We start from the raw sequence: 23,522 nt of genomic DNA on the forward strand, positions 1-23,522 counted from the left end.
CGCTATGTTGTCGCGTGGAAACCTCATTTGTCCAAAACTTACTTTTAAGGACTCAAATTCAAAAAACAGTAAAAGTAGCAGATCTACAGTGACGCTGTGGTATAATCAAGATGGGAATTCATTTACAAGTATATGGAGATAAGATAACTTTCTGCCCGACAGCAACAATAGTGTTGTTTTCGGGTGGAAACCTCGTATATCCAAAACCATTCTTTTTGGATTTATCATTTTAAAAATGAACTAAACTAGTGAAACAGCCGATCTACAAGCACGCTTCGCACTGCAAGGCGTTGTGTGCTTGTAGAGGGCTTAACTTTGCGAAAAACGTACTAATTTGAAACTTGGGAGATACGAGGTTTCTGCCCGACAGTGACGATACGCATCTCGATGCAATTTGTGTGTATTCTATTATGTATAACAATATGAACGTCCGCAGAATATGTTTTGATGATCACTGAAAGAGAACGGCGGCGTCTCTGGGGCTTCTGCTTCAGCACTGCAGAGAAAACAAACAAGCGCGGCCCAGACTCTAGTACTGGAATGACAATGACTGGTGTCGTAAACAATGCACGTAATAATAAAGCACCCTGGTAGTTTCACAACCTGCACTGTCTGTCTGTGCATTGGGTCTGGCGGTGGCAGATGGATGGCTCCTCAACTTTATCTCCCCCCGGCCTGCGACAGCCGCCCGACCAAACTCTCCTCTCTCTCTCTCTCGCTCTCTCTCTCCCAGAGTCCGAGCTAGGGGTGGGACGATACGTGATATTTTTGTTTATCGTGATAAAAAACACTCACCATAATCGTGTCGTGGAGATTTAATGTATCGTGATATCGTCCTCCGTCATGCACTGGGATCAATTCACCTTTTATTTGCCCAGCTGCATATCCGGTACCAATTAAACCCTCCATTGGTAAAACGTACTTTTAATATATGTACTTGATACAGTAGTTTTTTTCCACACTCAACCTTATCTCTTTGCCAAAAAATAGCCAATCTACAAATTCACAACGCGTCACAAGGCGACACGTTGTGAACTTGTAGATCTGCTATTATTTGGCAAATGTTCCGCCCCAGGATAATGGATGTTTTGGGATATTTTGATTATCGCGATAATATCGTAAATCCCTTGTCCGAGCTCACCCAGCACTGGGCTCAAACTGTCAGTCCTTACATGGCAGCCAACAGCACATCATGCTGAAGCCTTTGCTTTATTTGCTAGGGGCTGCTGCCTGCCTGCCTGCCTGGCCAGGCAGCGAACATTTTTCCAAATGCCCTTTCGTGACAGTATGAGAGTGATCTATGCCATAACGCCCTGCCAATCAATCTGCCCTCTCTTCATTTTGAAAAAAACAAAAAAAAAACCCTAGGGGAACATCTTGTGAAACTGAGGAGACAGCCAGCACACAATACATGTCTTCACACTTTTGTTTTATTTACCTGTCAGACATGGCAACGGACGTGTTTAAACCAAAATACTTTTAAAATCCACTCGTCCTAGACAATTTGCCCTCCTGGCCCCCAAACTGTGGAATAAACTCCCTGTCGCACTTAGAACTACAGACTCACTCCCTAGCTTCCACCGTGGACTGAAGACGCACCTCTTCAGACTCCACCTAAACATATTTTGGTGCCCGAAGCACAACTGGCTGTTGGGTGCCCACTGTGACAAATGCTATGTGAAATGCAATGCAATAAGAGGCACATACAGATTGTAGGACTATCACTCTGCCTGGGGACAGGGTGGCATAAATTATATTCACCACGCTCGCATGACCAGCCTTTCCTGGGCATGTCCTCTGGGAAGTGTAAGACGGAACGGTTTCCCAGATGGTCAGAAAACGCGCTGCTCTGGCCTAAAGACTGGCCTCTTCAGAATCAACCTTAGCCCGTAGCACTTGCCCTAGCCTTGACGGATGCCAGCTTCATTTATTGACCTGGAATCCTATAATTGTATAGTTTCAATGTAAAAATTCTTTATTTTTTGATATTATACTAGACTGATGTTCTTGGTTTACCTATGATCCCAGATGAGATGACTGTCTATCTCTATGCATTTGATGTGTTACCTCGTGTTTACCTTGCTTACTGTAAAACGCTCTGGATTAATAGCATCTGCTAAATGCCTAAATTGTATATTGCATGTGTTAACAAATACATGCAGAGTCATACCTACCAGCATATATTCCACATTCATACTACACCAAGGGTCTTCAACAGGGGGTCCGCTGGGAACTCAGCTGGGAACTCAATGCAATAATGAATAGGCTATATTCATTATTGTTCATTGCTGCTGCCACAAGAGTCCACCCTGAAATTGCCAGGCCAACCCTATTCCTCTGTTCTGGCCTTGCCCCTGACCGGAATTTGTCAGAAACTACACCGACCAAGGAAAATGACGTTGAGGATTGACAAATCTTTTTACATTCTACGTGAAAGAAACACGCGTGGTGATTGGTCGAACGAGATTAGCCCTTTTTCCACAACAGGGCCGAACCAGAACTAGAACCAGAACTTTCCAGAACCAAGTATACTTTCAAGAACCTGTGAAGTTCCGGTACGAAGTTCTGCTTATACGTTTCCATATAACCAGATCTAACCGGGAAGGTCTCAAAAAACAGCAGCAGCTCTGCTGGCCCCGCCCATAAAGTTCCCAGAACTCCAGTTTAGTACTGCACCAGGAGCAGGACCTAAAAGAGGTTCCCAGAACCTAGTCTGAAACCGGGCCGTGCGCTATGGAAAAAATTAAAATGAAATAGGTTCAGCTTCTGGAAAGTTCTGGTTCCGCCTCGTAGTGGAAAAGAGGCTATAGCAGGGTTGGATCTACAAGCTCACAACGCCTCGCAGTAGATCGTCTATTTTCGGCAAAGAGGTTTGGTGTAGAGGGGGAAAAGAGCAGACTAAGTACAGAGTGAAAAGTCAAGTTTATTAAGTATTGACGGCTCAAGTGGTTAAATATCTGAAAACACACATTGACATGAATCCAAAATGCACTGATGATTGTGCTGTCAAAAGATGAAACTATATGGAATCTATGAAAAAGTTGTGGGGGTCCCTGCTTCATCTCTCTCTCTCAACTAAGGGGTCCTTGGCCTGAAAACGTTGAAGTCCCCTGGGCTATAGTTTCCAGGGGAAGTACAGTACATACGACGGAAGTCCCGCCCCTAGAAACACCCTCTCTGCATTATAGGAGATGACCCCTGACCCCAGGCTGTTCTCCTCAGGGATGAGAGAAGAATGAGAACAAAGCTACATTCATACCAGAAGACACACTGCTTCGTTCTGTGCTGCTTAAATATGCAGTAATATCCCACCCACCCCCCACTTTCTCTCTTTCTCACACTGACCTACGCAACTCAGTGCACCAAAAGAAGCCCAAAAAAGGGAGAAAATATAGCTTTTGGGCACAAGACCCATTGCCAAAAGAGTCTCTATCAACAGCAGAGAGAGAGAGCATGAGTGTCTAGGAGAGATAGAGAGAGAGAGAGAGAGAGAGAGAGAGAGAGAAAGAGACAGAGACAGAGACAGAGACAGAGAGAGACAGACAGACATGGTCCTCACACAATCTACTTCTAAAGTTCTACTATGCTTGTTGTGGGGACATTTGTATAGTTATACATTAAAGCACACACACACACACACACACACACACACACACACACACACACACACACACACACACACACACACACACACACACACACACGCACACACACACACACGCACGCACGCACGCACGCACGCACACATGCACGCACACACATTTGAAATATTTATCTATGTCCTCATAAACAGAAGTACAAGAATGCCTCGTACAAAGGTACATAAACCCTGCCAGTGCAGCCAGACAATAGGAACAGCCAGTTACAAAGTGTGGAACATTGTTACATTACAATACGGTTGACACGCTTGTCAAGACGCAGTGCGGCAGACATGAATCATGGATAAAGGCAACAAACGCCTCCTCCAAATTGAGCGTCTTCCTATAATAATAGCTGATATTGAGCAGTGCCTTGCTAACGGAGTGCATGACCGCAGGGGTGTCGCACCAAATTCTGGGCCCTATGGGTACATGGATCCACTCACATTTTGTGCTTTAACTATTAAAAAATCACACTCGTGTGAACTGAGCGGTGGTGTGTGTGTGTGTGTGTGTGTGTGTGTGTGTGTGTGTGTGTGTGTGTGTGTGTGTGTGTGTGTGTGTGTGTGTGTGTGTGTGTGTGTGCCCCCTGTGTGTGTGTGTGTGTGTGTGTGTGTGTGTGTGGCCCCTGTGTGTGTTTGTGTGTGAGTGTGCCTGGCCTATGCCTGGCCTATCCTGAACAACAGCGCCCCTCCCTTAACATGTGTGGTCAGAAAAGGTTACTGCAGGGCCAGGCTACATACCCGGAGACAGACAGACATACAGACAGACAGACAAACAGACAAACAGACAGACAGACAGACAGACAGACCCACACACACGGCCACGTATAGGAGCGTTGTGACCACCGCTCAAAAATAGCAGATATACAAGCTCACAGCGAGCTTGTAGATCTGCTATTTAAGAAAAATTTTGAAAGTCTTTGAATATTTCAAATCCTTCTAAGTTTTTTTTTTTTTTTTGAGAAACCTATGTTTCTATGTCAGTGGTGCTAAAACTTTTTCATGTGAAGGACCCCCAAAATTATATGTATTTGGCCACGGACCCCCATCTCAAAATATTTCGTTCCAGGGATCCCCAGAAGCAAAATTTGAGTTGCAAATGTTCGCTTAAAGAAATACATTTTCACAACTTTTCAAAAATTGCAGATCTACAAGCTCGCAGCGCGGCACTCGGTGCCGCTTTGCGAGCTTGATAGATCTGCTGTTTTTCAGTAGTTAAAGCATAAAATAATGAAGGCCCCTCCACCTTGGGCCCTAGTAACTCAGTCCCACGTCCCCCCCTTGTGACGCCCCTTCATGGCCGTCCTTTTGGAGAAGCCGGCCAAAGCCACGCACCGACACGCACGTACGCACACACACACACCAACACACACACAAGACCCAAGCCAACCCCCCCCCCCCCCCCCCCCCCCCTCCTCACACTCACCAGTGCATGGATACTGAAGACGTTAGCATGTGAACAGAGAACCATCCCTCAGGCCCTCTGTACGGTACAGTGCCATCTGTGCGTCTCTGTATGCACAGTCAGGCCTGCATGCGTCCGATTTGGGAAATTTCTTTCAATCCTTCCGCTTCAATAGGAGAAGAATGAATCCCGACAGCAGCATTACTGAGGACATTATTAATATTCTGCTTGACAGAAGTCTTGAATCTGCCATTCACATCAACACTCGTGGGGATTATTATTTGAATGTTTTTACAGAAAGAGATGGGAAAGCTTTGAAGCTGCCGTATCTTTGGGAAAGATCTTAAATCTGCAGATCTGTTCGTTATCGTTTTTTCATACATCGTCGCTGTCGGGGCAGAAACCTCTTATCTCCATATAAGAAATACTCCGACAATTAATGCCCTACTTCATTGGTTCTCAAAGTGGGGTCCGGGGACCTCCAGGGGTCCTTGAGGGAGTTCCGGGGGTCCCCATCTAAATGATAGTTAGGAACCAAATGAACCCTTATACTCAGGTATGTAACTCAGAGAGTGTACAAATGGGACCAAATGGCCCCTTGTACACTCTCAGTTAAATTTTACATTTTACAATAGGGGTCTCAGAGATAGAAATGCCATTAAATGGGGGTCCGTAGCCTAATGCGTGTGAAACTGGGGGTCCTTGAAATTAAAATAGTCGGGAATCACTGCTAGAGCCGTAAAAGATCTTCTCTTATGGGGGTCCCTGGCATATCTTTTCAAATGGGGGTCCACAGGTTAATAACTGTCAATTTGGGGGTCCTTGGCATGAAAATGTTTGAGAGGTACTGCCCTACTTGATCATAGTACAGTGTCACACAAAAAGCATCAAAAGTTAGCAGATCCACAAGCTCCAGCTTGACAGCATTCTATTTTTGCTGTCTTTGCATTTAAATCCTGAAAAGTGGAGGTTTTGGACATATGAGGTTTCCACCCGACAAGAGACGAAATACATTTTGAGGACTTTCAAAGCTTTTTCACCTGACACACAGACAGACAGACAGACAGACAGACAGACAGCGAGAGAGAGAGAGAGAGCTGTACCTTTGCCAAAAACTGCCTCGTCTAATCTCACTGACGATGAGAAGCATCAGCTAATTAACCTATTGCTATAAATCCCCCTTCATCTAATTAATTAATTACAGTGCAACCCAGGAACCCAGGCTGGTTGTTAGGTTCTCCCAGAGGCTAGTGTGGGTGTCTGCAGGCAGTCAATCCTACTAACTAACAAGCTCGAGCTCTCCTCCTCCTCCACCTCCTCCCTCGGTGCACCAAGAACACTTCAAAACTCTAAAAGAAAAGATTTATATCTTTTTATGCCGGAAATGAATTCATCAGCTTTCAAAAATGGACGTGCTGTAGAGAAGGAGAAGATGATCATTCTGGGTGTCAGAGAAAGGTCTGGCCTTGTCTTTCGGGACGGGAGAGACTGAAGTGAAGACTGAGTGAACTTAGAATACTTCTCCTTTCGGTTATTATATTAAAGTGAGTCTCACAGCGGGCAGCGCACGGCACGCTCACGGACACAGACACAAGACACTGAAGCCGATGCGTGCACACACAAACACACACACACGCACACACTCAAACTTTCTCATTGTTCTTTCTCGTCCTTCCTCTGCCTCTTCTCTCCCTCCAGTATTCCCTCTAGCCAGTGTTATCTTCTCTTTTTTTCTAAAACCCCCAGTCTTTTGAGGAGGGCTCAGTGTGGGGGAGGATTAAATGCATCACTATGCCGGCTTCAGTTACATAAACCTGTTATCACCAGGGCTGCATCGAAACAATCGCCCAAACAATCGCCCAGTGCCATATTGTTTCAGTCTAAATTTTAGAAGGTTCAGCCACTGATTTGAACACATCCTGTACAGTAGCACATCCTGTCGGAAAGGAAACGTGTACCAGAATGTGTTACTAGTATATTAGTAGGCGAAGAGCCCTTTCCGTGCGGGTTGCGACCAAGATTGACGCCCCCTTGCTGCTCTTGTGTCAAGCGCATCTCTGCAGACAGCACAGTAGCAGCGGGCGATGCGTAAATAAAAAATAAACACTAAAAACGAAATTTTTGCTACAACAAATAAAATGATAACAAAGCCTATCCTTACCAAATACAATTATTTTTCAGTGTTTTTTACGAGTTTAATACCATTATTTTGCATTGTGCTTTACAAGTTTTTATTCTTTTTCTGCAAAGTACTGTGTTTTATTTGTCTGTCATTCTATGTTATAAGTAAAAAAAAGGACCCAAATTGCTTGACAAAGGCTTTTTTGTAGTAGCGGGCGACACGTAAATACAAAAATAAAATTAAACAGTTCGTCCAATCGTCTTATATGCAAAGTAGCCTACTCTGTTCTATCCGTCTGTCGTTCAATGTTATATGAGATACAAAACTCCCCAGCAGCAAGGGGGCGTCAACCTTGGTCGCAACCTGCACGGAAAGGACTCCTCGCTAGTAGCAGGCCTACTACAATAGACCCTTTTCATACTGACATAAACAGTTGTGTAATCATGTTAGATCAGAAGTGGTTATTATGAATGTGCACACAGTACAGTATGTCATGGACATGCATGATGTTTGACATGATTAGAGCTAAGCTCGCAGATATGATGAGGAAGAGAGTTAGACTCTAGAGAGTGCATACATAGGCAGCTTTTACATCCAGATGATGACAGTGCGACAATCCAGGTGCTTTATTGGACAGTGGGGTCCATGCAAGGTCAGAGTGACGTGAGCCGTGAGGGGACATTTTTAGAGCTTAAAAATCTTCTTGTGGAAACGGAAAGAGGGAGGCGGGGCTAGCAGCACATGATGTGGTCATATAGCGTTGTTCCCTCTGGTGCTGCCTCTATTCCTGGAGCAACAATGAAGCCTGACAACACCCTGCCAGGCACTTCACCCTGCGTATCACTCATGTTTAGACACTGCTGGAAAGTAACTAAGCACAGTACGATTTTAAGGTATTTTTTAGTATTTCCTATCAATACTTTTACTTCTACTCCACAGAGATTTCAGAGGTATATATTTCTTCACCACTACACATATTTGAAAGCAACAACCAATGGTGGGAAATGTACTCACCTTTTGTACTTAAGTAAAAGTATCAATACTGCAATGTAGATGCACTTCGTTACAAGTAAAAGTACGGAATTAAAAATGCACTTAAGTAAAGGTATGAAATTGTTGGCATAAATATTTACTTAACACATTGACCGCCATTTTAACATACCTCCGTACTCCCACCTGCCATTCGTCTCCATAGACTTCCATGTAATTGGGTGTGCACGGATCATGCACACCCATGCCTAGATAATGCACCACGTGTGTCCACATTGCTCACAGCTTTCAAACAAAAAAATCCGAATGGAAATCCGTTCAGGCATTCATGAGATAACAGCCACTATGTTTAACAAAGATGGCTGCCAAAATGGCTGCCATGCTTGAAAGATGGGGTTGCTATGGGGGTTAAACATGCAATTTCGCGATTGCTATCATGCCTACTCCATTTTTGGGGGTCAAAAAATCTTTTTGAAAAAAAAAATCTTTGAATTTTTTTTTTTTTTTAATTCTCGGGACTATCGGGCCTGGCGGGGAAAGACATTGGAATAATCTCGGGACTATCGGGCCTGGCAGGGAATGAGTTAAAGTACCAAAAGTAAAACTACAAAATGTTTGAAAATAGCAGATCTACAAGCACACGTGTCACAGCGACGTGTTGTGAGCTTGTAGATCGGCTATTTTTATAAATTCGATATAATTTATATCTGCAAAGTAACTAGTAACTAAAGTTTTCAAAAAAGTGTAGCGAAGTACAAGTACAATATTTGGATCCAATGGAGTAGAAGTAAAAGTATTGGAAATTGGAAATACTCAAGTAAAGTACAAATACCTCAAAATTGTACAGTACTTAAGTACATTACTTAAGTAAATGTACTTAGTTACTTTACACCACTGCATTTCATAGGTATATCTATATTATTTTTACTCCACTACACATATTTGAAAACAAAGCACCAACCAAAAACCAGGAAGAGATCCTCCAGCAGTGTTGCAGATGGATAGGCCATACTCTCTGTAAACCAGCCTCAAACCCCACAAAGACAGTCCCTCGAGTGAACGACACGAAACGCCAATGGCGCCCAGACTGGGAGGCAGATGGCAAGAAAATGGGCCACACTCGGGGACAGCTGGAGAAGCTGGCTCACAAGATGCTTTGGAAACAGTCTTGTTAAGTTATGTTATTTTATGTTATGTCACACAGACATAACATAATTCACCCTTTGTCATCCTTCTGATTGGTCCCTGACTGACCAACCAGCAGGCTCTTTCTACCTTGTCCTGCCCTGGTTCTGCCTTTTTATGTTGAATTTGCTAAAACATCATTGTTGGAGAAATAAAAAAACATTTAAAAACATGCCCAGTCACTATAATGCACCTGAAAGGCTCCTTTTTACTAAAACCAAGTTTAAAATGAGAATTGAAAACACAAAATAACAATAAGAAGCAACTGAATTTCAATGGTAGTGGATGGAGAGAAAGAGACACAGAAACCAATGGCTTTGAAGGGGCGGGACAACGGGCGGGACTTGACAAAGGGTGAATTGAAGTTGACTTTGAAGCTCTTTGCTCTCATGGGTCTTCTAAAGAAAAGATGTTCACCACCACAGATTCTAACTTCTACTTGAGTAATGGTACTTCTACTCAAGTAGGATATTCTCGTCATGGTTCTTTTCTGTCACTTCTGCTTGGCGATTCAGTCTCGGAAATAAGAAGAAAAAAAACTAAAATAGCATATCTACCAAGCTTACAAGCTGGGAACTTGTAGATATGCTAGTTTGTGAAAAACCTTTGAAAATACAAAAGACACCTTAAGTGGTTAAACCACGCTTCTGTTCAGCTCTTTCTATCCGCGCGCACGCACGCACGCATGCACGCACACACACACCTGCCCTGCCCTTTCACCATGATCTCTAAACACTAGCAGAGCAACCCATATGGTTGTGGAGGTTGAAGGAGTACAGAGTGCTCCAACTACCTTCCCTTAGGGCCAGTATCCATCCAGCAGCCTGCAGCCACCTCACCCTATAGCCTGGCAGTGCTGTAAAAACTACATTTTGTTTTTTACTCAAGTAGAAGTATCAATATGGCCAAGTAAAAATACTCTTACACTTACTTGTGTGTAAATGTAAAACATCTTTTGAAAATAGCAGATCTACAAGCTCATAATGCGTCACATTGTGAGCTTGTGCATAGTCTATTTTCGAATGGCTGAAGTGGTTATTGGATAAAGCATGTTTTGTAATAATAATCTAAATCTACAAAGTAACTAGTAGCTTAAGTTTTCAATAATTGTAGTGGAGTAAAAGTAGGCCTACAATATAGTAAAGTGAAAAATACCTGATCATGTGAACAACCTGAACAACTTTACTTATGTATAGTACTTGAGTAAATGTACTTAGTTACTTTACACACCACTGTGGCTCGGTACACAAAGCCTCCAGCAGCAGATCTCCTGCTTTAAGAACACCTGACGCAGCTCTTTCTTCTCCATGCAGGCTGGGCCCTCCAGGCCCAGCACTCCGCTCCGCTCAGCTCAGCTCAGCTCAGCTTCTTTCACTTTATTCACTCCTCCTCCCTCTCCAGTACTTTCCCCTTGCACTTTAATTTGCTCCAACTGTTCCATTCTAAATTGTTTGCATATAGAAGATTACTGAAGATTTACATAAAAGTACCAAAGCTGTCGGGTGGAAACCTTGTATGTCCAAAACAATTCGTTTTGTACCAGTATTTATCATTTTAAAAGTGATTTAAGACAGTGAAAATAGCAGATCTACAAGCACACAACGCCTCGGGTGCTTGTAGATCTGCTATTTTCACTAGTCTTGTGCAACCGTCTTGTATGATGAGGCAGGGCTTTACTTTACGAAAAAACATACAAATTTGAAACTTGGAGATACGAGGTTTCTGCCCAACAGTGATGATATGCACATTGTACATACATATTTTTGGAAGGAGCTAAGCTCCGACATCTGGCTTTGTCCAAAGTCTGTTGTACGCCCTGCCCTGTGTCACATTGGCCAAGCTTCGTGGGACTCATAAATAGCACAGCTCACTTCACACTACTATGGGGTGATATTTTAATTCTTATTATCCTATCAGTATAAAACTAACGACTCTTTTTTGTGGTGTGCTCACGCCTCACACAGCTCTCTCTCTCTCTCTTCTCTTCTCTTTACCACGCTTCACCAGCTACTTCAAAACAACAACAACAACATCAAAGCACTCCTGAACTCCTCTGGCGTGATTTGGTTTTGACAGGCAGACGCAGGAGAACCGAGAGCTGATGTCTGCAGTTAGCTGTCTGTTATATTATATGCACAGGCGAAGGGTGAGCCAAAGGTTTGCTTATTTAGCATAATTTGACCAATTTATACACACTACCAGGATGACATGAACGACTAATCGTGAAATATTAACTAATAATAACAAGCAATAGTATATTAGAAAGGATTAAGATATCGTAATAACAACAATGTTTCTGTTTCAAAATCCGCGTCTGGAAAATAGACGATCTGCAAGCTGTGAGCTTGTACTTGTAGATCAGCTACTTTCGACATGCAACACGTAGTATAAGTCAGGCTTTACTTGGGAGATGTGTGTGTGTGTGTGTTGTACGGACGAGGCAATTGCACACAGCGCCGCAAAATAAACATCCAGTGAATGGACAGTAGTGGAGAACAGTGCGCCGAGCTACGAGTTCGGCCGCACGCCACGTCCAATCAAACCATAACACTGTCAACACATTTACCGGCTCGGTGTTTACTGTATGGGTCGGGACATGCTTCGTGCTTACTGCTGAAGTCTCCGACCCATGCCTGCTGCATTAGCGCGAGCACACATACAATGCCAGACCGGACAGTGCCACAGGAATTGTGCGCTGCGCTCATCATCACATGTTGAAGCCCGACCACCAATTTAGCCTTGCTGAATTATCACCTGATCGTCACTGATGGCTGCAGCAACAGCACGCGCACACACACACGCACGCACGCACGCACGCACGCACGCACGCACGCACACACGCGCACACACACACACACACACACACACACACACACACACACACACACACACACACACACAAAGCAGCCTATATAATGCTGCGCACAAATATTATATCGTCGTTGTCGGGCAGAAACCTCGTATCTCCAAGTTTCAAATGTGTACGTTTTTTCGCAAAGTAAAGCCCTGCTTCATCAGACAAGGCCGTCGCACAAAAGTAGTGAAAACAGCAGATCTACAAGCACACAACGCCTCGCGGTGCGAGGCGTTGTGTGCTTGTAGATCGGCTGTTTTCACTAGTTTAGTTAATTTTTTTAAATGATGAAAACAAACGGTTTTGGAAATACAAGGTTTCCACCCGGCAACGTGTCAAATACCCAGCATAGCATTTGGGAAGGCGTAGTGGATTTAAGGAGAAATCATTTTACCCAACTAAATGTGGAAAGTTTTTTTTGCGGAGTTGTACTTTTATTACTTAATTTCTAATTTCATGAGATTTCAATTTTTCATTTCATTAATCATTCCATGAAAATCTGCTCATCCGTCCGTTCTAGAAATTAGCTTAGTAAACAAACACATAAAAATAAAAACAAGTAGACAGGGCTGATTGCAAAACCCAGCCACACATTGCTGTGTGGGCAGGGTTACAACACTGCTGTTCAAGTAGAGGCGTGATAAGATGCAAGCTCCAGTGAATTGAAACATCGGAATGATGAACCCATCCATTCATTCATGATTTATTTATACCCAAAATTACACTGAGTAATTGGACTAATTTGCAGTGTTGTTGAGTAATATAATTAATTCAGCAACATCAGTGTTGAAAATAAATCAAATAAATAATTGGGAAGAGATAAAAGACAATATAAAACTAAGTTACAGAAAAGAAACCAAGACAAATGAAAAACAATGACATATTGTTGGTGAGCTGTTTTGGTCGGATGTTTCAAATCCAATCGACATTAATTCGTTCTACAAGTACAGACTTTACTTTTCGGGCAAGTGGGCATAACCTTTGGGCAAGTAGAACATGTCCTGTACAAGTGCCCATCAACCCCTGCCATGAGCGCGAGAATATTGAAAATAGCAGACCTCCAAGCTCACATCGCGATGCGTTGTGAGCTTGGAGCTTCATACACACTGAACTAAGCATAATCAAGTCAATACTGGAGATGTGGTGAACGGCACGGATTTCTACACAGAGAGGGCAATTCTTTCAACATAAGATGCTGCATTCAAGTTCAGGAGAGTTTAGACAAGGCAATTCTCTTGAATGCTGCCTTCAGGTATGGCATGGAAAGAGAGACTTGCTTTCACTCTAGTAAAAACTGCATTCTTGGTCTGGAGAGGGCACTTTTTACAGACGGATAAAGGGGCAGGGGCTCAAGCCCCCTTTGATGTCTATGTGTGCACGTGCCTGCATGAGCATCTGCTTCTGATAGCACTCTACTACAGGGTTCCCACACATTTTTACCAATTCATTTCCCAAACTTTTCCAAAACTTTTCCAGAATATTTAACCCAATTTACAGGACTATATAACAATAATTTAGCTCAATAACAGGTTGCTTACTCCTATACGCAATGCCCAAAGACAGGTAGTGTATGCCAGTGGTTCTCAACCTTTTCAGGCCGTGACCCCCGAAATAATCATGTTTTAACTGGGGACCCGGCACCCTGACGAGCACTAAGAGTTGAGGAATTTTTTATAACGCGGTTCTATTGTGTTGCGAGGCGTTGTGTGCATGTAGATCTGCTATTTTCACAATTTCTGCCTCTAATATTTGACAATTTGGCCCATGTTTATTTGTCATTTCAGAGGTATTAACAAAATCAATAACCAAAGACAATGCATAGCTATTTTTTTCCAGGACCTTCCAGGACCCTTGATCAATTCCAAAACTTTTCCAGTACTGGAAAATATATTTCTAATTTAAAAATATTTCCAGGAATTTCATGACCGTGGGAACCCTGCTACTGTACCTGCTCTGCGAGCCTCGAAGCAGGCCTGTCCCATCTCGTCCTTCAGCTCCTGGTTCTCCAGGGCGATGGCCTCTCCCACGGCCACGAAGCGGCCCACGGCCACGCTGACCGCCTGGCCCACGCGGTGGATGGCGGCCAGCGTGCGCTCGGACTTCTTGGGCTTGTCTTTGTGGTTGATCAGAGTGGTGATCTGCAGGGAGGGAAGCACAGGACAGGACAGGGATGTTTAGACCAGAGGTTCTCAAACCATTTCATGTCAAGGACGTATTTGGCCGCTGAGCCCCATCTGAAAAGGTTTTGTGCCAGGGAACCCCATATTTGTGTTTTTCCAGTACATTTTGTTTTGTAGCCGATCTACAAGCTTCATAAAGCGTCACATCGTCGATACACAGTAGGTTTATAGGGTTGAAGTGGTTAAAGGTATATTTCACTTTCAAACATGCTTGGGGTCATTTTAACTGGCTGTTGCAAACAAGGGGACCCCCAGATGACCCCAGTATTTAAGTGGCTTGATTCAGTATTTAGATATTTCATTATTATCTGAGAATATCAAATATCTAAAAAACTGAATCAATAAACTGTCTGGGGTGCTCACAGAAACAAAATGACCCGACATGTTTGAGAGTGAAATATCCCTGATTTTGACGCTATATTAACCAATTTTGGGGACCCCCTGGAACCCACTTTGAGGACCATATGCTATATATTAATCTGGAGACAAACTGACTTTTGACTAGGGATGGAGCCCCAAACAAGGGTAGCTCGATAACCCGATCAGTCTAAATACTTGAATTACTGAAACCTTCTCATTTGAGGAAAATATTCCCTGAACGTTTGCTGTCTCTTGTCGACAATAAAGCAGAGGTTTTCAACCAGTGGTCCGGAGTAGAATAGATAATGGGCCTTGATAAGAAAAAGGTTGAAAGCCACTGCGATTGCAGAGGTGTTGCCTGTCCCGCTTGCCAAGGAATATGATACAACGACCAATGACGGCACCTTCAGAGACATCTGTCCACCAAAGACACAGGCGGGAAAGATCAAAATTGAAGCACCGACAGAGACAGCAATTAATTATGCAGCCAATCAGCTGTCAATGTCAATCCCAGGGCCCTGAGCGCAGACGCTGATTGGCTCTTCCACTTTTTGATGTCTTCAAAACGCCTGCCCACCCTGTACTTATGGGGCCAGACCTGGTCTGCAAGAACACACATGATAATGTGAATTCAGAGTTCACGTGACCGGTATGGTTTACCAAGCGTATTATTCAGACATCCCGTTAGTCCGACTGGCCGACACTGACTACTGTAACGGTCAGAATAATGGAACGTTGGATGCTATGAGTGGACAATTCCCGCCAATTCCTGCACACCGAAAACTAGTTGACTAGTGCATCCTTGGGCTACCATTTCCAAAAGCCCACCCAGTTAAAAACCCAAATACACACAATAAAAACATGATGTACACCTCATCATACATAATGGTAGTAACCCTACTGTACACACTGTGCACAAGGATGAAGTTATAGAAGTACACTATAAGTATACTTATAGTCCTATAAGACATGCACGCACGCCAGAGCCTCTTAGCAGCGATTGAAGGCATCAATTATGAATGGTGTGAGCCAATTAGCATCAATTATGCATTGATTGTTTACCCTTCTGCTAAGTAAAAACCTCTCCAGCTGTTAACAGCGTGTGTGTGTGTGTGTGTGTGTGTGTGTGTGTGTGTGTGTGTGTGTGTGTGTGTGTGTGTGTGTGTGTGTGTGTGTGTGTGTGTGTGTTATGGTATCAGCACGACAGGGGCGAGGATTTTAATTGCTCCATTGCTGCAGGAGGTCTCAGGTGGAATTCTTGGGATGTTAATGGTGCGTGCGTGCGTGCGTGCCGACGTGTGTATGCTGATTAACTGATCGTTCTGTAGGCCAAACTGCCACGTGTTTTTTTCCTTGTTTGTATTGGTCTCCTTTCCCCCCTTGCCCCCCTCCTCTTCTTCTTCCCTCTCTTTCTAATAGAAACAATGATATGATTAAGCAATATTACACAAGAGGGTGTGCATGTATCGTAATTATTGTACCGACTGCGTTGCCGCATAGGCACAAGCCCGAAGGGCGAGTGCCCGTAGGCAGCGCAGAAGGTATACAAGTGTTGCCCTAAAAAAAAAACATGTCAACTTAATTTCATTGTATTTAAGGTATGCGAAAGGAATTTGTAATTTTTTAATGCCACATTTAGCTACTATGTCCCTGAACTTCACATAAAAACTGCTAGCCTAGCATAGTGTGGGGAGCGAGGAGCGCCTGCTCGCTTTCGTGACCAACGCAGCTGATTTCTTTATTTGACGAGACCGTGCAGTAGTGCTCATTACATTGCACGGTTAGAGAGCCTGTTTTCCATTGAGACTACCTGTTGTATAATGGTAACTAAAGCACAAAACGAATTCCACCCACTTCTTCACTTCTGTAAACCTGTGACGTGACAAACTGTCCTGACAATAAAGCCGACTCTAATAATGAGACCAAATCAAAGCCCTGATGTCTGACCTCCTAGTGTGTGACTCACCACAGCGCCTCCGGGTTAACAGGGGGCCTGTGTACATTATGTGTACAGTATGTGTACAGTATGTGTACAGTAATCCCTGCATGCATGGCCCCAGAGTAGGCCAGTGTAGAGGTGGGACTTTTCGCGAACGAATCAAGTCTTTTGAACGGCTCTTTGAAATGAACGATGGGATCCGGTTCGCAGTAGGGAGCCATTCCTTTCTAGTGAACAGTGGTGGAAAAAGTACTCAAATTCTTTACTTAAGTAAAAGTATCAATACTGCAATGTGGAAATACTCTGCCACAAGTAGAAGTTTGGAATTAAAATGTACTTGAGTAAAAGTACAAAAGTATTGGTATCATAATGTACTTAAAGTTACTTTAAGTACATTTTGATACCAATACTAGTACCAATATTAGAAAGTACTCATTATTCAGAATGTTCCATTTCACAAGTTTGAAAATAGCAGTTAAGACGCATTGTGAGCTTGTAGATCGGCTATTGTGAGCCTGTAGATCGGCTATTTTCAAATGGCCGAAATGTATATAGGGTTGCGAAGTGATTTGTAATTAGAATCAAAATCTACAACTGCTAACTAAAACGAGACAGTCTTTTGAACGGCTCTTTGAAAGGAACGGATCCAAGAGATCCAGCTCACTTCAAAGAGCCATAAATCCCATCTCTGGGCCGGTGCCCTTTACCTTCTTTTAATGAGTGCAACATGCAGAAAACACATGCAGAGTGCAGAGTGGTGTCTGTGTTGCCCTATGAAGTCAAAGTTCCGCATTTTAAATTGCAAAGCAGATCGATAACTTCAGAGAGATTCTCCTGGGGTTTAATCTGGACGAACTATGCAGCTATGACAGCAGGGATAAAAAAAAAAAAATCACACCCGTGTGAACTGAGCGGTGGTCGTGGAGGCTGCGCAACAGCAAAATAAATAATATAATCTATCTATCCACAAGTTTCCCCGGGGGTTTACTGGAGACTATCAGGACCAAACTTCCGGGTTTAACAGCAGACATACAAGCTCACGTCGCGTCGCAGATGCAACCCGTTGTGAGCTTGTAAATCGGCGGCGGAACCTCGATGCAGACGTTTGCGCAATGCACTATGGGGCGTTGGAAACTTGTGGATAAATGCGACAAATCTCTGTCTGTCTGCGTGTCTGTCTGTTTGTAATCCGCGTATCTCGAGAACCGTTCGTCCCACCGGCTTCAGATTCGGCACGCGCGTTCCCCGCCGCCGCGCGGAGTGCAGTGCCGGGCCTCGACACGACCCGACTCGCAGTTTTCCGAAACCGGCGCAAAACGTTCGGAATCTCCTTATGCGGAACTGATTGTTGACATCAGGCTGTTCCGGAGGAAATCGGCGCAAGCGCTGACTCATTGTGACATCACTTCATAAAAGGCTCTGAGATCACGTACACCACATGAGTCAACAAAAAATGCCATGGTTACGTATTCTGATGTTCCTATATGGGCATAAAAGGACACAGGCAAACATATCTCCATATATGAGCATAAATGGACACAGGCAAACAGATGGTCAAAGATCTCCATATATGGGCATAAAATGGACGCAAAAAGACAGATACAGATATCTCCATATATGGGCATAAATGGACACAGGCAAACAGATGGTCAAAACGGGTCCTATGACAACAGGTATAATGGGGTTTGCATTAAAGGGGGAACCAGCACTGTGTCTGCAACACAGTCGGAGGCACAGACAGATACAGAGATCTCCATATATGGGCATGAAATGGATGCAGACAGACAGATACAGATATCTCCATATATGAGCATAAATGGACACAGGCAAACAGATGGTCCATACAGGTCCTACAGGGATCTTCATATATGGGCATAGAATGGACGCAGACAGACAGATAACTCCATATATGGGCATAAATGGACACAGGCAAACAGATGGTCAAAACAGGTCCTACAGAGATCTCCATATATGGACATAAAATGGACGTAGACAGATAGATATCCCCATATATGGGCATAAATGGATACACGCAAACAGATGGTCAAAACAGATCCTATGACAACAGGTATAATGGGGTTTGCGTTAAAGGGCGGGGCATTCATCCCCTATTTACATTGTTCCCGAGTTGGCCAGGGCGCCGACTAGACGCTCGGCCGCCCGGAAAAAATATATATAAATAATATGGGGGGTGCTTGCTTGCGTGCGAGAGAGAGAGAGAGAGAGAGCGCCATCCATCCATCCATCCATCCATCCATCCATCCATGCGTGCATGCATGCCACTAGGGTTGGGTTCGGTAACCGCCGTACCGCCGTACCGCCGGTGTCAGTGTGCTTACCGCGGTAAAAAAAAGACAAAAAAAGTCTATTTTTTATTGGAAAACAAGCGAGTTTTAAAACAGGGGAGAAGCGAGGACCGCATGCGCTCCATGCCGCTCTGCTCTGGGCCGTGTACCACACGTTTGGAAGCCACATACGTCACTCAGAGACACAGACAGTCGGACCTACACAGGGCAGCACAGCAGCCGCGTAGAGGAGTACAGAGCAGCGTAAACTTTCTCTGTAATCCACACGACACAAGGATGTTAATACATACCTTGTGTTGTGGCATATCTTTTTTTATTCATACGGATTACTGGCGGGCCGCGGGCCGCGTGGACTAAAACCGAAAATGAAACTATTTTACTTTTTCCACCGCGTCGCACGTTGTGCCCCGTCCGGCGGCGCGTCGGCGATTTTATAACCTTTTCTGTCAAGTCTTGTAACTAAAACCTGTATATAGCAGCACTCAATCACTGCGATTTGAGAGTTGAGACGTGACGTGAGTTTGCAGAATCACTGTACACGATCTGACTACCCGTCCTCTTCTGGTTTGTTCACACAGCTGTTTGTGTCTGAAAAGCCCAAGTAGCTAGCCTACGTTACTATGGTAACCCGACAGTGCAGATCTAAAAGCTCAGAACGCGTCGTGGATGCGATGTGTTGTGAGCTTGTAGATCTGCTCCTTTCAAAGCCAGACCCGCTGTGCTGTACGGAGAAGTATAACTCGGGCAGTCAGGCTGTCGAGAGGCGACTTTTGGGAAGATGATTGCAATATTTTGACTTATCGCCGAACCTTAATTAATTGATACGGGGGTGCGGTAATTACCGCAATACCGGCGGTAAATGGGAAGACGGTAATCGCGGTAACAAAATATCGATACCGCCCCAGGCCTACATGCCACTCAGGCCGCCACTGGTATTGCAGTTGATGCTCAGGGCAGACTAGACTCAACAGCACCTCTCTGGTCACCCAGGGGTACTTAGGCTACATACAGACACACACCCACCCACCCACCCACCCACATCCATCCATCCATCCACCCACATCCATGCATCCATCCATCCATCCATCCACATCCATCCATCCATCCACATCCATCCATCCATCCATGCATCCATCCATCCATCCATCCATCCATCCATCCATCCACATCCATCCATCCATCCACATCCATCCATCCATCCATCCATCCATCCATCCATCCACATCCATCCATCCATCCACATCCATCCATCAATCAATCCATCCATCCATCCATCCATCCACATCCATCCATCCACATCCATCCATCCACATCCATCCATCCATCCACCCATCCATCCATCCATCCATCCATCCATCCATCCATCCAGTGAGTGAGTGAGTGAGTGAGTGAGTGAGTGAGTGAGTGAGTGAGTGATTGAATTGAATTGAATTGAATTGAATTGAATTGAGTGAGTGAGTGAGTGAGTGAGTGAGTGAGTGAGTGAGTGAGAGAGCCACACTTGCTCACCAATAGAGAGTGTGTGTGTGTGTGTGTGTGTGTGTGTGTGTGTGTGTGTGTGTGTGTGTGTGTGTGTGTGTGTGTGTGTGTGTGTGTGTGTGTGTGCCTGGCCTGGCCTGGCCTGGCCTGAACGAACAGCGCCCCTCCCTTAACATGTGTGGTCAGAAAAGGTACTGCAGGCTACATACACGGACGGACGCATACCCACACACACGGCCACGTATAGGAGACGGTGTGACCACCGCTCAAAAAAACCCCTGGCTGGTTTAAACCGGCCCTGCATAGCTTGGCTGGCACAACAACACAAGGCCGAATCTACTGAACTAGACGGTCATCGGATTTGTGGAGAAATCCTCTGGGGTGTTTTTCGGTCATCTTATACTGTTGTGTTGTACTGTTTTCTACTTTTCAGGAATACCACGAGGTCAAATCAGACTGTCGCGAGTGAACTTGTGTTCAGAAGGTTCCGCATCGCTCCCCAGCTCTATATCTGTCTCTTCCAAAGTGTACACAAGAGGACACCCCCCCCCCCAGCTATTAATCTAATGAACACTTGAAACAACGGGCACGACCACATTTTCACTACTACATTTTCACAAACAACCACATTTTCATCTAACTACATTGCAAAGCAGAATACTTTTCAAGTAGAATACTTTTCATGTTAATGTGCTTAATTTCTGTTCAACAAGTTGACAACTGTACACATGCTTTCTTGTTTAAAACCTAGTACTAACTACATCACACTATTGCAGTGCACACACACTTGCCTTCTTCGATGCTTTAACGATGCTCAACGAAGATCAGGTGTGTCGCAGACACACACACTCCACTCTGCTGCAGTGCTCTGACTAAAGTCTCTTCACTTGAATATGATGGAATATGATTAGGGATTACTGTGATTATGGTAAGATGATGCTCACGTTTCATATCGCGCAAACCATACCCCTATAACGTTCATTTTTTATTTTATTTTTTCAAAATCTTTTTTTTTTTTTCAAAATCTTTTTTTTTTTTTTCTAAATTGCTTCAGGGGCCACAAGGAAGGTCCCCGCGGGCCGCATTTGGCCCGCGGGCCGCCAGTTGAATACCCATGCTATAGTGAGTGTGTGTGTGTGTGTGTGTGTGTGTGTGTGTGTGTGTGTGTGTGTGTGTGTGGCTTGCAGAGTGTAAATAGCACGTGTGAGTGTGCAGCATGGAAGCAGAAGAACAGGCTCCGGGCAAAAGGGGAGGCGGAGGGGCTCGGCTCGGATCTATGACCTCACTGGTTGGCAGTCAGCCAAGGGCTTGAGCGGAAAGGATGCGTGCGTGCGTGCGTGCGTGCGTGTGCGTGCGTGCGTGCGTGCGTGAAGAGTGAGAGACCAAGCAGCAGCAGCTCCAGTAACTTGACCGCCCGTAGCTTTTAGCAGTGCAGAGAGTGACGGATCCACACAGACAGAGAGGGGGAGGAGGGGGGGGGGGGTGTGAATGTGGGGTCTTTGTGACCATGCAATCTCCATTTACACCCTGGAACAACAGGTAGCAGTCTGCGCAGGAGAGAGAGAGAGAGAGAGAGAGAGAGAGAGAGAGAGAGGTGGGACAGAATGGAGGTGTGCACGCGTGCATGCGTGTGTTGTGTTGTGTGTGTGTGTGTGTGTGTGTGTGTGTGTGTGTGTGTGTGTGGAGGAGAAGGAAAGAGTGAGAATTAACAGGCAGAGGGGAGGAGAGAGACAGAATGACAGAAAGAGAGAAGTGCATGCGTGTGTGTGTGTGCATGCATGCGTGCGTGCGTGCCGCGTTAAAGCGCCTTTTAGACGGAGGACTTCAACATTACTTCTGAGACATTCGATCCCTCATAATACTGTGCACACCCCATAACTCAAACTCTGACCATACGGACAAGGACTAGTGCATAATGTATACTATTTCTAAAGGCCAGTCCACACCAATGCAACTTCCTTGCAACTCCTTGCAACATGCAGGCAATGTAAACGTATGATTTCTCATTCCAATAAAGCTATTTTGAATTGAATCAAACAGAGAGAGAGAGAGAGAGAGAGAGAGAGAGAGAGAGAGAGAGAGAGAGAGAGAGAGAGAGAGAGAGAGAGAGTAAGTGTATGTCATTACATTTTTTTTCGATTGCTAAAACACAAAAAGCAAAAATTAGGCACAATTTTCACAACCTTTACTTCTGTCCCCAATCGCTTGACTCAATTTGTTACTACTTTAGATTTCCTTGTCATATTAGACTCTGACTTTCCTTCTTTACACTCTGATGTCAATTTCACATCACCTTGTTGTCAAAACACAACACACAATTTTCAGGTTTGCACACACTTTTCACATAAAATCTCAAAGCATCAATCCACAACACACAAATATTAAAATCTCTAAACTTTCGGGTCTGGCGTCAATTACACATCACCCTGTTGTCTAAAAACCACACACACAACCGGAGGCAGAGGTGAGCACAAAATATTTAAAAAATATTTGAAATACAAAGGTACAAATACCAGGATACTGTCACCAGGATAGTATCTTGGTGACAGTATCCTGGACAGTATTAGACCAAGTACGGACCAATTTCTTTCAAAATATCTTTTTGTTTTTTGTGCCCATCTCTGACCAGAGGCATGATGCCTAAATCTACTGTAAATCAAAACTTGTTTTGGATTCATATTTGTGTGCTGTTTTATGTTTGACTATGAAAAAAGTAGGCCTACACTGAGTCATTTTACAAAAGGATAAATATCTTATTCTCCAGAGCCATGGTCATTCTTATGGAGTGTTCAATTTCGACAATTGTGTTTTCAATTTTGCTCTTCAGTGTTCTGTACATGCTTGGTAGTGTTCAGCCAAAAGCTTAGTTGTGTTTATTCAATGAATGGTATGTGTGTGTCATGTGAAAATATGGCTGTGTTTACCAAATGAAAACACAAGTTCCATTTTGTGAACATGTTACAGTAAAATATTTGATGGCAAAGAGTTGTTTTGCAAAGGGATGCCAGGGTTTAGCAATTTGTGTGTAATGTTTGGAGTTTTGTGTGTGCAGTTTTGAAAAA

The 23,522-nt window shown here is 44.2% G+C and overlaps 1 protein-coding gene across 1 annotated transcript in view; it reads right to left on the reverse strand.

Moving 5' to 3' along the window:
• The window catches only part of ctnnal1 (catenin (cadherin-associated protein), alpha-like 1), a 145,915-nt gene that overhangs the window by 46,150 nt on the left and 76,243 nt on the right, over positions 1-23,522 (reverse strand). The window contains exon 2 of the mRNA XM_080734445.1: positions 14,145-14,334. Coding sequence (XP_080590571.1) covers positions 14,145-14,334 — 190 coding nt within the window. The remainder of the gene's footprint in view (positions 1-14,144; positions 14,335-23,522) is intronic.

Source organism: Nannobrachium achirus (genome assembly GCF_963921795.1).
Source record: "Nannobrachium achirus genome assembly, chromosome: 10".
NCBI lineage: Eukaryota > Metazoa > Chordata > Actinopteri > Myctophiformes > Myctophidae > Nannobrachium > Nannobrachium achirus.